At 37.6% G+C, this 14,483-nt stretch overlaps 1 protein-coding gene across 2 annotated transcripts in view; it reads left to right on the top strand.

The window, feature by feature from the left end:
* Positions 1 to 11,542, top strand: part of LOC110456932 (nuclear hormone receptor HR96-like) — a 43,842-nt gene extending 32,300 nt beyond the window's left edge. For both annotated transcript variants that reach the window (XM_021508002.1, XM_021508003.1), the window contains exon 4: positions 3,708 to 11,542. In XM_021508002.1, coding sequence (XP_021363677.1) covers positions 3,708 to 4,687 — 980 coding nt within the window. In that variant the 3' untranslated portion in view covers positions 4,688 to 11,542. The remainder of the gene's footprint in view (positions 1 to 3,707) is intronic.
* Positions 11,543 to 14,483: the final 2,941 nt, after the last annotated feature.

Here is a 14,483-nt window from a genome sequence, read left to right as displayed (position 1 = left end):
TTATTTTTTGTCACTTTGAATAATATTTCTGTTAATGTTAAAAACAAAATCAACTCTCTGTATAAATATATCAGGTGACCGTTAAGGCCCATGGCCGGGCCGCCCGGCCTCTTGTTTATTTTACTACAATTATGAAACAAGTTTTTACAACTTATACTAATCACTCTTGTTGGCCCGGATGTTAGAGCGAGGGGGGTCTTACTGTGGGAGGAAACCAGAGTACCCGGAGAAAACCCATGTGGTCGGGCAGGCGACCCCATACCTTTTCACTTCCGATCGGGGAATTGAACCCCGGCTGCCTTGGTAAAAGGCAAGTACACTATCCACTGTGCCACCCGACCACCAGATTGGGTACAGAGTCGGGCCTACCAGCCTTTGGTCATTGAATCAGAAGTTTTAATAGGTTGGATACTGTAGCTCTGTTGACAATGACATAAAATAGAAAAAAAAATATATTGATCAGTCAATGAGCTTCTGTTTCCACACCTATGATAAACATATCGGTATGCCTTTTGTTTCATAATGTATGAGTATACTGTAATATTATGTACTACTAAGTTTTAAGGTTTAGTAAAGACTTGTTAATCCAGCAACCACTAAAACCATTGTCCATCTATCCAACCTCATTGTCAAGCCACCAATAAATACAGTTGTCCCACTATCAAGCCACACCAAATACAGTTGTCCCACTATCCAGCCACCACTAATGCAGTTGTCCCACTATCCAGCCACCACTAATGCAGTTGTCCCACTATCCAGCTACTACTAATACAGTTGTCCCACTATCCAGCCACTACTAATACAATTATCCCACTATCCAGCCATTACTAATACAGTTGTCCCACTATTCAGCCACCACTAATACAGTTGTCCCACTATCCAGCCACTACTAATACAATTATCCCACTATCCAGCCATTACTAATACAGTTGTCCAACTATCCAGCCATTACTAATACAGTTGTCCCACTATCCAGCCACCACTAATACAATTATCCCACTATCCAGCCATTACTAATACAGTTGTCCCACTATCCAGCCATTACTAATACAGTTGCCCCACTATCCAGCCATTACTAATACAGTTGCCCCACTATCCAGCCCCCACTAATACAGTTGTCCCACTACCCAGCCACCACTAATGCAGTTGTCCCACTACCCAGCTATTACTAATACAGTTGTCCCACTGCCCAGCCACCCCTAATGCAGTTGTCCCACTTTCCAGCCACCACTAATGCAGTTGTCCCCCTATCCAGCCACCACTAATACAGTTGTCCCCCTATCCAGCCATTACTAATACAGTTGCCCCACTACCCAGCCACCACTAATACAGTTGTCCCACAATCCAGCCACTACTAATACAGTTGTCCCTCTATCCAGCCATTACTAATACAGTTGTCCCACTACCCAGCCATTACTAATACAGCTGTCCCCCTATCCAGCCATTACTAATACAGTTGCCCCACTATCCAGCCACCACTAATACAGTTGTCCCACAATCCAGCCATTACTAATACAGTTGTCCCACTATCCAGCTACTACTAATACAGTTGTCTCACTATCCAGCCATTACTAATACAGTTGCCCCACTACCCAGCCATTACTAATACAGCTGTCCCCCTATCCAGCCATTACTAATACAGTTGCCCCACTATCCAGCCACCACTTATGCAGTTGTCCCACTATCCAGCTATTACTAATACAGTGGTCCCACTATCCAGCCACCACTAATGCAGTTGTCCCCCTATCCAGCCACCACTAATACAGTTGTCCCCCTATCCAGCCACCACTAATGCAGTTGTCCCACTATCCAGCCACCACTAATACAGTTGTCCCCCTATCCAGCCACCACTAATACAGTTGTCCCCCTATCCAGCCATTACTAATACAGTTGCCCCACTATCCAGCCCCCTCCCAACCTTATTTCTCCAATACAGTTGTCCCACTATCCAGCCACTATTAATACAGTTGTCCCACTATCCAGCCATTACTAATACAGTTGCCCCACTATCCAGCCACCACTAATACAGTTGTCCCACTATCCAGCCCCCACTAATACAGTTGTCCCACTATCCAGCAACTACTAATACAGTTGTCTCACTATCCAGCCATTACTAATACAGTTGCCCCACTACCCAGCCATTACTAATGCAGTTGTCCCACTATCCAGCCACCACTAATACAGTTGTCCCCCTATCCAGCCATTACTAATACAGTTGTCCCACTATCCAGCCACCACTTATGCAGTTGTCCCACTATCCAGCTATTACTAATACAGTTGTCCCACTATCCAGCTATTACTAATACAGTTGTCCCACTGCCCAGCCACCCCTAATGCAGTTGTCCCACTATCCAGCTATTACTAATACAGTGGTCCCACTATCCAGCCACCACTAATACAATTATCCCACTATCCAGCCATTACTGATACAGTTGTCCCACTATCCAGCCACTACTAATACAGTTGTCCCACTATTCAGCTCCTGCTAATACAGTTGTCCCACTATCCAGCAACTACTAATACAGTTGTCCCACTATTCAGCTCCTGCTAATACAGTTGTCCCACTATCCAGCAACCACTAATACAGTTGTCCCACTATCAAGCCACACCAAATACAGTTGTCCCACTATCCAGCAACTACTAATACAGTTGTCCCACTATCAAGCTCCAACTAATACAGTTGTCCCACTACCCAGCCACCACTAATGCAGTTGTCCCGCTATCCAGCTACTACTAATACAGTTGGCCCACTATCCAGCCACCACTAATACAGTTGTCCCACTATCAAGCCACACCAAATACAGTTGTCCCACTATCCAGCCACAACTTATGCAGTTGTCCCACTATCCAGCTACTACGAATACAGTTGTCCCACTATCCAGCTACTACTTATACAGTTGTCCCACTATCCAGCTCCTGCTAATACCGTTGGCCCACTATCCAGCAACCACTAATACAGTTGTCCCCCTACCCAGCCATTACTAATACAGTTGCCCCACTATCCAGCCACCACTAATACAATTATCCCACTATCCAGCCATTACTGATACAGTTGTCCCACTATCCAGCCACCACTAATACAATTATCCCACTATCCAGCCATTACTGATACAGTTGTCCCACTATCCAGCTATTACTAATACAGTTGTCCCACTATCCAGCCCCAACTAATACAGTTGTCCCACTATCCGGCCACCACTTATGCAGTTGTCCCACTATCCCTCTATTACTAATACAGTTGTCCCACTGCCCAGCCACCCCTAATGCAGTTGTCCCACTTTCCAGCCACCACTAATGCAGTTGTCCGACTATCCAGCTACTACTAATACAGTTGTCCCACTATCCAGCCACCTCCCAACCTTATTTCTCCAGCCTCCTTTTATCCAGTTTTCCTTCTGTATAATCTTATTACTGGTAATTCACCCACCACAAATGTATTTGTCCCACTATCCATTCTTATTAATCCAATCATCACTGATCCAGTTGTCTCACTATCTAATCCGAGTTTTTGAGAAAATATTTATGCTAAATTCTGCTAGTTATCCAGTTGTCCTACTATATAAACAAATCCAGTTATCCACTATCCAGCCATGTCATAACTTTGTCACTTTTGCTGGAAAAGAAGTTGGTTAGAGGATTTTGTTCCATTGTAAATCTTAAAATGTATTCCCATATGTTTTGATATCATCATTTATTTGTTATCACAGACGAAAATGAGAGAAAAGCCCGGATGAATAAAGTGTCGATAAATCGTGCCAGGAAGCAGTGTGGTCAGAAAAATGACCCAATGGACAATGTGGTGATAAAGGATGAGCCCATGTCTGATCCTGAGCCTGAGGCTTCAAACCATGAAGCTGAGGCTAGGGGCATGGGAGAAGAAAGTCCCTTGTTGGTGAGTGGCTCCGGGGCCGCTCCTGTCCTTATCCCAAATGAGACACTAGATGTTATTATCAATCGGAGCATGTTACCCAGTGACCCCCTTCTTTATCGTACTCTAACCCCAAATGAGAAAAAACTCATCAGTGACGTGACTATGGCATACAAAGAGACTTTAGCGAGCTATGCCGTAGAGCAGCATGTCAATCAGGAGGAAAACTACTCCAATCTTAATGATATCGTCAACAACTCTGAAGTGGCTGTGCGCAGATTAATCAAGTTTGTGAAGTTATTGAGTGATTTTAAAATTCTCAGTCAGGAAAATCAAATTGCAGCTCTAAAGGCATGTGTGCTCAACACTCTTCTGTTGCGATCTGTCAATTTCTACGACGTAGAAAATGACGCATGGCGTACACCAACAGGTAGCATTCCAACAAATGTCCTGAAACAGGCCACCGGCCATCATCAACTTCACGAGGATCACACTTCCTATTGTCGTAGCCTAAAGGCTATCTCCCAGGACGATGTATACATCATGGCTATTTTACAGGTGATGATCATCTTTAGACCAGATGGTGTTAATCTTGAACACCGCCACGAAGTTTCAGACTTACAGGACAAATACATTTTGTTGCTCAAACATTACCTAGAATCGAGTTTCAGTTACATGCATGCGCACATAGTGTTTTCAAATTTGTTGCGTAAATTCAACGAGTTGCAGAAAATTGGAGATGACCATGCGAAAATTGTGCTACAAGTTAATGCCAGTCAAATTGAGCCTTTAATGCTCGAAGTTCTAAATCTTCATTAGCCATTGTTCATTCTCAGCAATTTTTTCGTGTATTGAGCTTTCTTTGTGTTTAACCCATGCTCAGCAGATAATAAATCGGGATTACTATAATTGGATGTCGTTACATATTGGTACAATGAAGCTAGACTTAACTGACACCTAACTTTAAGGATCCCTGTCCCGCAGCAGGCAAAACACTGGAGAAAGAATTTCACTGTAGTTTGTTCATAGAGTAACCTCTCCTTAACTCATTCACCCCGAAGACACATTTGAACTCTTCCAATTCAAACGTTGGAATAGTTCATTATGAAAGTTCATGGGTAATATTGTTTAGATATAGCTATAGTGTGACTGAACCAGATCACCACCGTTGACGAGGTATTACTCGTGTGGTTAATAGCGACAATATAATAATCAGCAGTACAGGGTTCAGATCCTGCCCTGTTTGCATTTTCAAACTCAGAACACTGTTACGTTGTTGACTGCATCTTCATTATTTCGCGTAAAAGATCCGCGAGACGTGGTTTTCTTTTTCTAAAATTTAATCAATGCTGTAGTCATGTTAGAAAAGTCCCTAAGGCATAGCTACAATGTCTGGCAGTGGAACAGGGATCCTTAAAAATATTCTGTAAATATCAACATGATTATCTGGCACTTAATCTGACTCTATACCAAAACACTGTCATATCCAACTCAATGACTTGGTCCCTTTTGATGTCAGTAAGGTCTGGTTTTAGTGTATATCTTAACCCTTTCACCCCTAGGTAACTTTAGTAGACCCTACCATACATTGATTTGGAGGAGTCCATTATGGTCTACAGTGGTGAAAGAGTTAAGACTTTGGTCAATATCTCACCATAAGCCAGTCCATGGCAGCGATAATGCAAATTAGGGAAATTTCAATCTGAATGCCAATATACCAAATGTTGAAAATTCGGTTATACCTTGAATTTGTAAAACTGCTACAAACTAAAACCCTGTGGGATTTCAAAAACATTGCTTGGATTAGACAGTGTTAGAGTACGCAGCTTTTTGATGATATTATAAGAAATGGGATTACAGGCTTATGTCAGATATAATTGGATGTCAGAATACTCAGGGTTCAGTTTAGACAGGTATCACTATACAGCTGTGGAACGATTAGATTTACATTCGCCAGAAGGTTTTGAATTTCAGACACTTTTACATAAGTTGCTTAAGATTAATGAAATATCCCATTATATTGCAAGCTTTCCGGCTTTTGATTGGTTAAAAATTGTTTTTAAAAACACAAGTTTGGCATTGGTGCATTTAGAATGTGTACGATATACATGTATTAGAAAATGCATGGTTTTGAAATATGTGCACTTCTACCGATAAAAATGTTTTCTTGAGAAATATTCAGGGCTACATGTACATGTTCATGTTGTTATATCATTTTATGAATTGTTATGTTTGTCTCATACTGTTTGAAACACTGACATTGCTCATCACATACAAAGCCACATTTAAAATATTGTTTGTTTGTCCTTTGCCGACGTAACATGTTTAAAATATTGTTTGTTTATTCCTTCGCCGATCTTACCTGGACTTAAAAGGTTGGTACATTAAAAAAGAACATGTATGTCATATTTTTGTTTAATGGAAAACTCAGCATAGTTGCGTGCTCTTGGTGTGATCAGAAGAACAAGATGACTGCCAGGCAGCCATCTTGGATTTAAGATTGTTATCGCTATTTCTCAAAAAGTACCGGTACTTCGACGATCTTTCTCAAATTTCATATGATGGTCTCTTGGTCTCTAGTTATGCATGTTTCATATTGAGACTGATTGGAAAAACAACATGGGTGGATTTGGGGAATTAAAGTTTGTTATCGCTATTTCTCAAAAAGTACCGGTACTTCACAAATCTTTCCCAAGTTTCATATGAAGGTTCCATTTGGTTCAGAATTGTGCATGTGTTATTTGAGACTGATTGCAAAAACAAGATGACCACATCTTGGATTTTGACATTTCAAGAATATCCTCACTATTTCCAAGGAAATACTTAACAGATCTTTCTCCTAGTGCAATGATCGGTTCTATTTCTTTCACGTTAAGTACTGTACTAGTAAATATGTGAAAAGACAAACTCACTTTGAAGGTTGGCTTTCATACACATTAGTATGAAGTTTAAAATCAAAGGTTACCTCATGGTGCATTAACTGTTTACATGACACAATAACAGATAGGAGAAAAGAAGAGAAGAGATCGACCTAACATATAGAACCAATGGTACGATGGTGGGCACCAAGATTCCTCTGAGATCTCGTTTTAAATATTTGTGGATATTTACTGGTTGGGTTTGTGAAGGAAAAATAAACAATATACAATTGTTTTGGCCTAAAAGCTCAATCACCAAACATACTGAATTTGAATGTGTATATGACATTATATATATACATGGTATAAATATATCATAGTCTTATCATTATAGGAATTCCCTACATATTTTAATAAAAATTTGGTTCTTCTGATCTGACTGTATCAGAAGCTCAGGTTCTTTACCATATAATGTACTTTTAAGACAAGCAACAAGAAAAAATGTTTAAAGATTGTGTTGTGTGGTGTTAATTAAATTCTCATTTTTTATCGATAGCTCTTGTTAATCGAACCTAACGAACCCTTTATAGGAATTGGAGTCAATAAACAACCTTATAAAAAAAAAACCACTTGCCATGTGTCAAATTAATCAATACATATATTTAAATATGTAACTTGTACTGTTACACATTCTTATGTAAAGGATGGCCTTGCTTACACATTCCTGCAGCACACTTTACAGTCAGCAAGGATATAGGATACCTTATTGTATCCTCGGTACTCCAGGGGTTACCCTAACATTTGTTCTCTAGAGAGCACAAACCCCTGGATTATGTCAGAAAACCTGAAGGCTCAGTGTGACTAGTTTGATCTTTTTATGTACATCAAAAGAATATCACAGTCCTGTAAAATTGACTGGCATTGAATGTGGGTGTCACTCCTCTGTAATCTTCAAAGGACAGGTATCAGTCTAAATGGTCAGGTTCTTTTACCTGAGACCAATTAAATAACAAGCCAAGTATAATTCAGAAAAAGGCTGACTCCTAATTTTTTTTTGGGACTCCATATCTTTTGTTTTAATTATTGTGCCTGCTGTTTTAATCACAATTTGAGAAAAACATTCCAAATTCTTAGCAATGTAATGGCAGTGATCACAAATATGAGTACAGTAAAATTCAGTCATGTATACACTGTTTGTCTAACAGAATTTGGCATCAGAAATGTATTTGATGAAATGTATCAAGACAAAGGTACAAAAGTTATCAAGGAATCCTTAAAAGATGCTGGCAGAAAGTGATGCTGAAATTACCAGTAAAAGGCATTTTACTGAACCTGTGATTTGTGTTAGAGTTATCTCCCATTAATTGATTAAGGTATCATATATATCCTAAACCTACTGTCTGCTTTTTTGCTTAAGTCTATTTTTAGGTGATTAAGATACATTTCTAACCAATATCAATGAGTCTACCTCATTTACTCAGCATTTGCTTTCTTATGTAAAGCAAACATAAATATTTCCCGAAAAAGATGTCTCGTCCCAAACAATCCAGTGTGTATGTGTCTGTATTTGACCCTTGCTTGTTCCACTTGATGTCTGTAGAATAAGTTTTTTTTTCAGGAAATATATATAGAATTGCATTTGACCTGTAAATTTAACAAATCTAACAATAAGTGCAGTTAGAGGCAAGTTTTGCCTATAATGCGTGACGTAATGAAAAGGCAGGAAACAGTCCCAAGTTACAAAACAACCACAGTATAAGGAACCAGGAATTTGAATTGATTCAGATATACATACCGTATATATCCGGCAATAACCCTTATTCACCACTGTAAACCATAATGGACTCTTCAAGATCAATGCATGGTAGAGTCTACTAAAGTTACATAGGGGTGATAGGGATAAGCCCAACCATATTTATTGCAGTTCTGTAGAAAATCAAACAGATGATATTTTATAGTCCTGTAATAATTGATTGATTAATTGATTGGTTTTACGTCCGCTTCACTACGGAGTGGTTAAGTTATCCAGCTGACGAATCCTGTGATAAGCTCAACGCCCCTATATATTGGAGTCAGAGATTAAATGTTTGTCCCCCAAGCTGGATAAGTGTATAGTACATACGTATACCCTAATTTTTATGTTGTAGGAATGGGGTTATATAAAGGCCTTAATATATTGTAATTATGATAGAAATCATGTATGTATTTTTGCATTGATGACATGTAACTACCGGTATCCAGTCCTAACAGATTCAATATATACAGCAAGCACTGGTACAGTGCCTTAAGTCTGACTTAAAAGAATGTATTGTTGTGATTATGGCTAAGTAGATATTATATATTACAATTGGTTGAGCATTAAAGCTGGGCCCGTGCATATTCACTAAATCTGCAATACATACCTTGTGTCACCATAATATTTTAAGTTCACCTGCTATGGCACAACCTCTGTTGTCTGTTGTCCATCTGGCTTCCAGCGGTACGTTTCCTTTCAAAAACAGAATGATTACAGGAATTGCGACAAAATTCAGCATGCATCATCCAATCATCTATTCTTCATATGATTTTAATTTTCGCAGTCTATATCCTGCAAAAGATCTGTCTTTTTTAAGAATACTTAACCCTTTGATCACTGTAGACCATAATGGACTTGTCCAGATCAATGCATGGTTGAGTCTACTAAAGTTTTAAAGGAGTGAAAGGGTTAAAACTGCCTTCTTATCATATTATATAGATGAAACCACATAAAAAAAAGTCCCTCTGAATTAAAAGTTTTTGTGGAATCTATGAAATATCGAAAAAATATTGATAAGGAGCTTTGCAGAATGTTATATGATGGTCTTTAAGTTAGCTGTCATGGCCTGATGAGTGTGGAATATCCCGGTGTGAGTTTTTCTGTGTAGCTCCCGATAGGGGAAGGGCTAAAAACAGGATACTTTGGGTGTTTGAGCATTTGAAAGGTTTAAATTTGAATTCGCTCCGATGTTCAATATTGTGAAAATATTTGCTGTGTATTATATATTAAATGAGAATATTTTATCATAGTTGCTTATAACTATCCAGATGAGTGATGCAGGCCCTCTTGGACTTTTCTTTGGATGATGAGGAGAAATTTACAAATAAGATTTAAAATTTACTCTCCTGTATTTCTGACAACTCAAAAGTTATATGTTCCGGTTCATAATATTTTACAGCTCCAGCATTCTAAAGTAATTTGATACTGGTGGTAATGTGCTTTCAAATCGATGCGAGATACAGATATGGTTACAATTAATTCTTGTGAGTTTTATTTTGATAACACAAAATGTTTATTATATCACAGCAAAAGTTGAATTCCTTAACATTTGTTCAAGGAATTAATTGTTTGTTTTCTCGCCTAAAGTGACTTATTGTGTCGGGTAATATATTCAGGCCTTGGCCTAGCATATCATTCCTTTTATGTAACTTTTTTGTCTGTAGAAATATTTCCTTAATTGAAATGCTTTTACAGTGAGTGTTTTTTTTACTGTAATATTAAGTTACTTCTTGTACCTTCTTCAATTATCTATATTATCTTATAAGCATGAGACTGAAGAGTGGACAGGTATAAAGGATAAGAAGGCTTCTAAATGATGAGCTTGAACCACAAATACATTTTCACATTTTATTTTTCTCAAATTTACGTATTGTCTCGCTGTCAAAATCTTTGAGCTAACTTTTCGACTTCTTTCGTATCTATGTTCCAGTCTGTATTCCATACTTTTTTCTTGCATACACAGCATCATGTTTAAGCTTTGTAGTCTATTAAGAAACTGAATTACCTAAATCCTGTATATGTTGTTAAGAGTTATCATGTGATCATATAAGAACTGGTTCAATGAACTTGGTGTTATGTTGTGATATAAAAATGATATATTTTCATCCACCCATGTTTATTATATATTATATATTTCCAGTAGATTTGTATAAGGTGATATATTTGGACCTGCATATTATATAGATGAAGACTATGTGAGGGATTATCGTATAAATGTTCCATGTTCATGTTTTCAAAGTCTATTGCTTTTCTGTCGATACTAGATACTAATAATAAATATTTGAGTTTTTCCGTGTGATTCAATTTCAAATACTGTATGTAGAGTGGAATCTGATAAAAGACATCTGTTAGGTGGCTTTGTTACGCCTGACCTGTTACGATGTTGTAAGTAGTAAATAAAGCCGTGTCACAGAGTGTATTGGATTGATTTTGTGGCTTTTTTCATGTACATTAGGTATTTATAAGAGAGAAAGTACAAGATTAGTATTCAATTCATGGTTTTTAGATTGTTAAATTGTCATGGTACTGTACTAGAAATGTTTATTGTTGTTTTGAATTAGCAGGTTCAGTTTATCTGAAGATAACTGTGAAAATATCACATGAAAATTACATTACCTGGTAATTATATGTCTTAGAATTGATTTTTTTTCATTTTTTGTAAAAAACAAATGCAGCAGAATAAAAATGGTCAATACTTGTATAACAGGGTACATGTATGTTGATGACATATATATTTCAGTTTAAGATTAATCCTGTCTTAACATACAATAATAATTTATGTACAAATATACTAATAAACAAAACTATATATATACTACAGTATTTATAACTTAGAATGGAACTTGAAGGGTTGTGTTTTCACTGGTCCTACAGACACATGCGTTACATATTGGTATGATACAGGTACAATCCAATGCTTAAATAAAATCAAGATTAAGTTGAGATTTAATAATTAAGGTGTAGTTGAGATTTATTAAAATACAACATGGAAGATTTGTTAAGGTATAGGTAGATTTTTTTAAGATAGAGATGATACATTAAGGTATAAGTAACATAGTTCCAGGGACAGAACCAACGTCGTTACCTTATCCCTTGCCCGGATACCATCCGGTATGTAGGGCGATCGAAGGTTAGGGAGCTTGTTGCGATTGACTTCTACACTTAGGTATAAGTAAGATAGAGGTGATACAAAGGTATAAGTAACATAGTTCCAGGGATAGAACCAACGTCGTTACCTTATCCCTTGCCCGGATACCACCCAGTATGCAGGGCGATTGAAGGTTAGGGAGCTTGTTGCGATTGACTTCTACACTTATGTATAAGTAAGATAGAGGTGATACAAAGGTATAAGTAACATAGTTCCAGGGATAGAACCAACGTCGTTACCTTATCCCTTGCCCGGATACCACCCGGTATGCAGGGCGATCGAAGGTTAGGGAGCTTGTTGCGATTGACTTCTATACTTATGTATAAGTAGGATAGAGATGATACAAAGGTAAAAGTAACATAGTTCCAGGGATAGAACCAAGGTCGTTACCTTATCCCTTGCCCGGATACCACCCAGTATGCAGGGCGATCGAAGGTTAGGGAGCTTGTTGCGATTGACTTCTATACTTATGTATAAGTAAGATAGAGATGAATTTGATTAAAAGAGAAATTTGATATTTAGTTGTATTAGATATGCTTCAGGCGTAATCTGTTAAACTCATTTACTCCTGAAATTTCATAATGGACTATTCCAACCTTTGAATTGGAAGGGTTTAACTGTGTCTTCAGGGGTGAATGAGTTAATATGATACAGGCAAGATCTAACAGTTAAAAACATCCTGGTGGTATTTGTTTGCTGAGATTGAGATAAAATTTCATGCTTGTATCATATTTAGGAACACAGTTGGTGTCTATTAAATATATTGCATATTTAATCAAAAACAAATTTTGAAAATTTCTCTCCTCTAGGTAATTCAATCCATACAGGGATCTTTAGGAGGAACAATTTTTAATTAAGGTACAGGAAAGATGCATTAATGACGACACTAGAACAGATGATTAATTATAAGATCAGCTAGACAATCAATATCAGAGAAGTCAGGGGAGACAACTAATTGATATATTCATTTAACCTCATATTCATTAGCTAATTTACATAACTCTGTGTGTGTTTGTTTGTGCAATATACAGTACATCAATTGGAGAACAATGACAACACATATTGCTGGTACATCTATCCAATAGACCAATACCATAGGATATAAAGAAAAAATGTAAAATCAGGGTGGTCAAAAAGTAACTGTTTTAACCCTTTCGCCACTGTAGACCATACTGGACTCATCCAAATCAATGCATTGGGAGAGTCTGCTAAAGTTGCATAGGGGTGAAAGGGTTAAAGAGACAGAGAATCAGGAAAATGGTAAATCTTGAGTTTTGAATTTATTTTTGGCTATATCTTAGACTTCAAAAGAAATACAAATTTACTTGAGTAATCTCCCTTTGACAAGGGCTTGATAGTCCCTCTCGCCTTGTAAACAGATTCTCTAGCTTAAGCAGGGTTTCTCCAAAGCTGTTGGGTGCAAGGTAGAGAGATCTTGTGCAAGACTGCAATCATGTAGATGTAGAGGCTAACTAAGGCTCAGTTACTTGGTTAGTTTTGTATTAAGTAAACAAATCTACCTGCAATATCAGCTTAGGAACTTTCATATTCAATAAATAAGGCATGTTTAATAACCTGTGAAATATTAAGTAATTCACCTCTGAAATTTCATAATTATCTATTCCAACCTTTGAATTGGAAGTGTTCAAATGTGTCTCCAGGGTTGATGAGTTAACATACAGAATATTTAACTCTTCCATTCTTGCATTCCATGGTCTTCATCGTCAGTAAATGTGGCTTTTTGTTAAATTGTTCGTTATTTTCACAGAATTCATCATAATTATTGTATAACAAAATCATAACATACTGGTTACTGCACATCGATATTATATGTCAATCAATTGAAAAATTCAATGACATCATATTACTGTTTAAATTTTTGTTGATTAAATGATTTTAGATTGACGTTATATTTTAGCTGTACGTGTATTTTGTGTTGATGTATGACAATGTAAGGTGATTAAATGATTTCTAACAAAACACTGGCTTTATTTTTCTGTATCAATATTGCAACCAACAAGATTTTTAAAGGCGGACAGGATGTCTTTTAATTTTTTCATCTTTAATTTGAAAGTAAAAGATTGTTGGCACTATTTCTCATATTGTGCTAGAGGGATCTTTATCAAATCTAATATGAAGGTTCCCCATGATCCCTAGTTTTGCATATCTTATTTTGGAACTGATCGCAAAAACAAGATGGCGGACAGCCAACCATCTTGAATTTGAGAATGAAAGTTTGTTAGCGCTATTTCTCATAAAGCGTTTTAGGGATATTTTCCCAATCTCACAGATAGGTTTCCCATCGTCCCCAGTTATGCACATCATTTTTAGCTCACCTGCCCGAAGGGCAAGTGAGCTTATGCCATGATGCGGCGTCCGGCGTCCGTCTGTCCGGCGTCAACTTTTTACTTTAAACAACTTCTTTTCAGTGACCAAAAGGCCTAGGATAATGATATTTGGCCAGTAGCATGCTGGGATGAAGGGCTACCAAGTTTGTTTAAATGAATGACATTGACCCACTTTCAAGGTCACTGGGGTCAGATGTCTTAAATCTTCAAACAACTTCTTCTCAATAACCAAAAGGCCCAGTGTACTGATATTGGGCCTGTAGCATGCTGGGAAGAAGGGCTACCAAGTTTATTCAAATAAATGACCTTGACCAACTTCCAAGGTCACTGGGGTCAGATGTCTAAAATCTTCAAACAACTTCTTCTCAATAACCAAAAGGCCCAGGGTACTGATAGTGGGCCTGTAGCATGCTGGGATGAAGGGCTGCCAAGTTTGTTCAAATGAATGACCTTCAATTATATTCAA

The sequence above is a fragment of the Mizuhopecten yessoensis genome, unplaced genomic scaffold (genome assembly GCF_002113885.1).
Source record: "Mizuhopecten yessoensis strain PY_sf001 unplaced genomic scaffold, ASM211388v2 scaffold8955, whole genome shotgun sequence".
Lineage (NCBI taxonomy): Eukaryota > Metazoa > Mollusca > Bivalvia > Pectinida > Pectinidae > Mizuhopecten > Mizuhopecten yessoensis.
The sequence above is the reverse complement of the archived record's forward strand: the minus strand, read 5'-3'. Positions and strand labels throughout refer to the sequence as shown.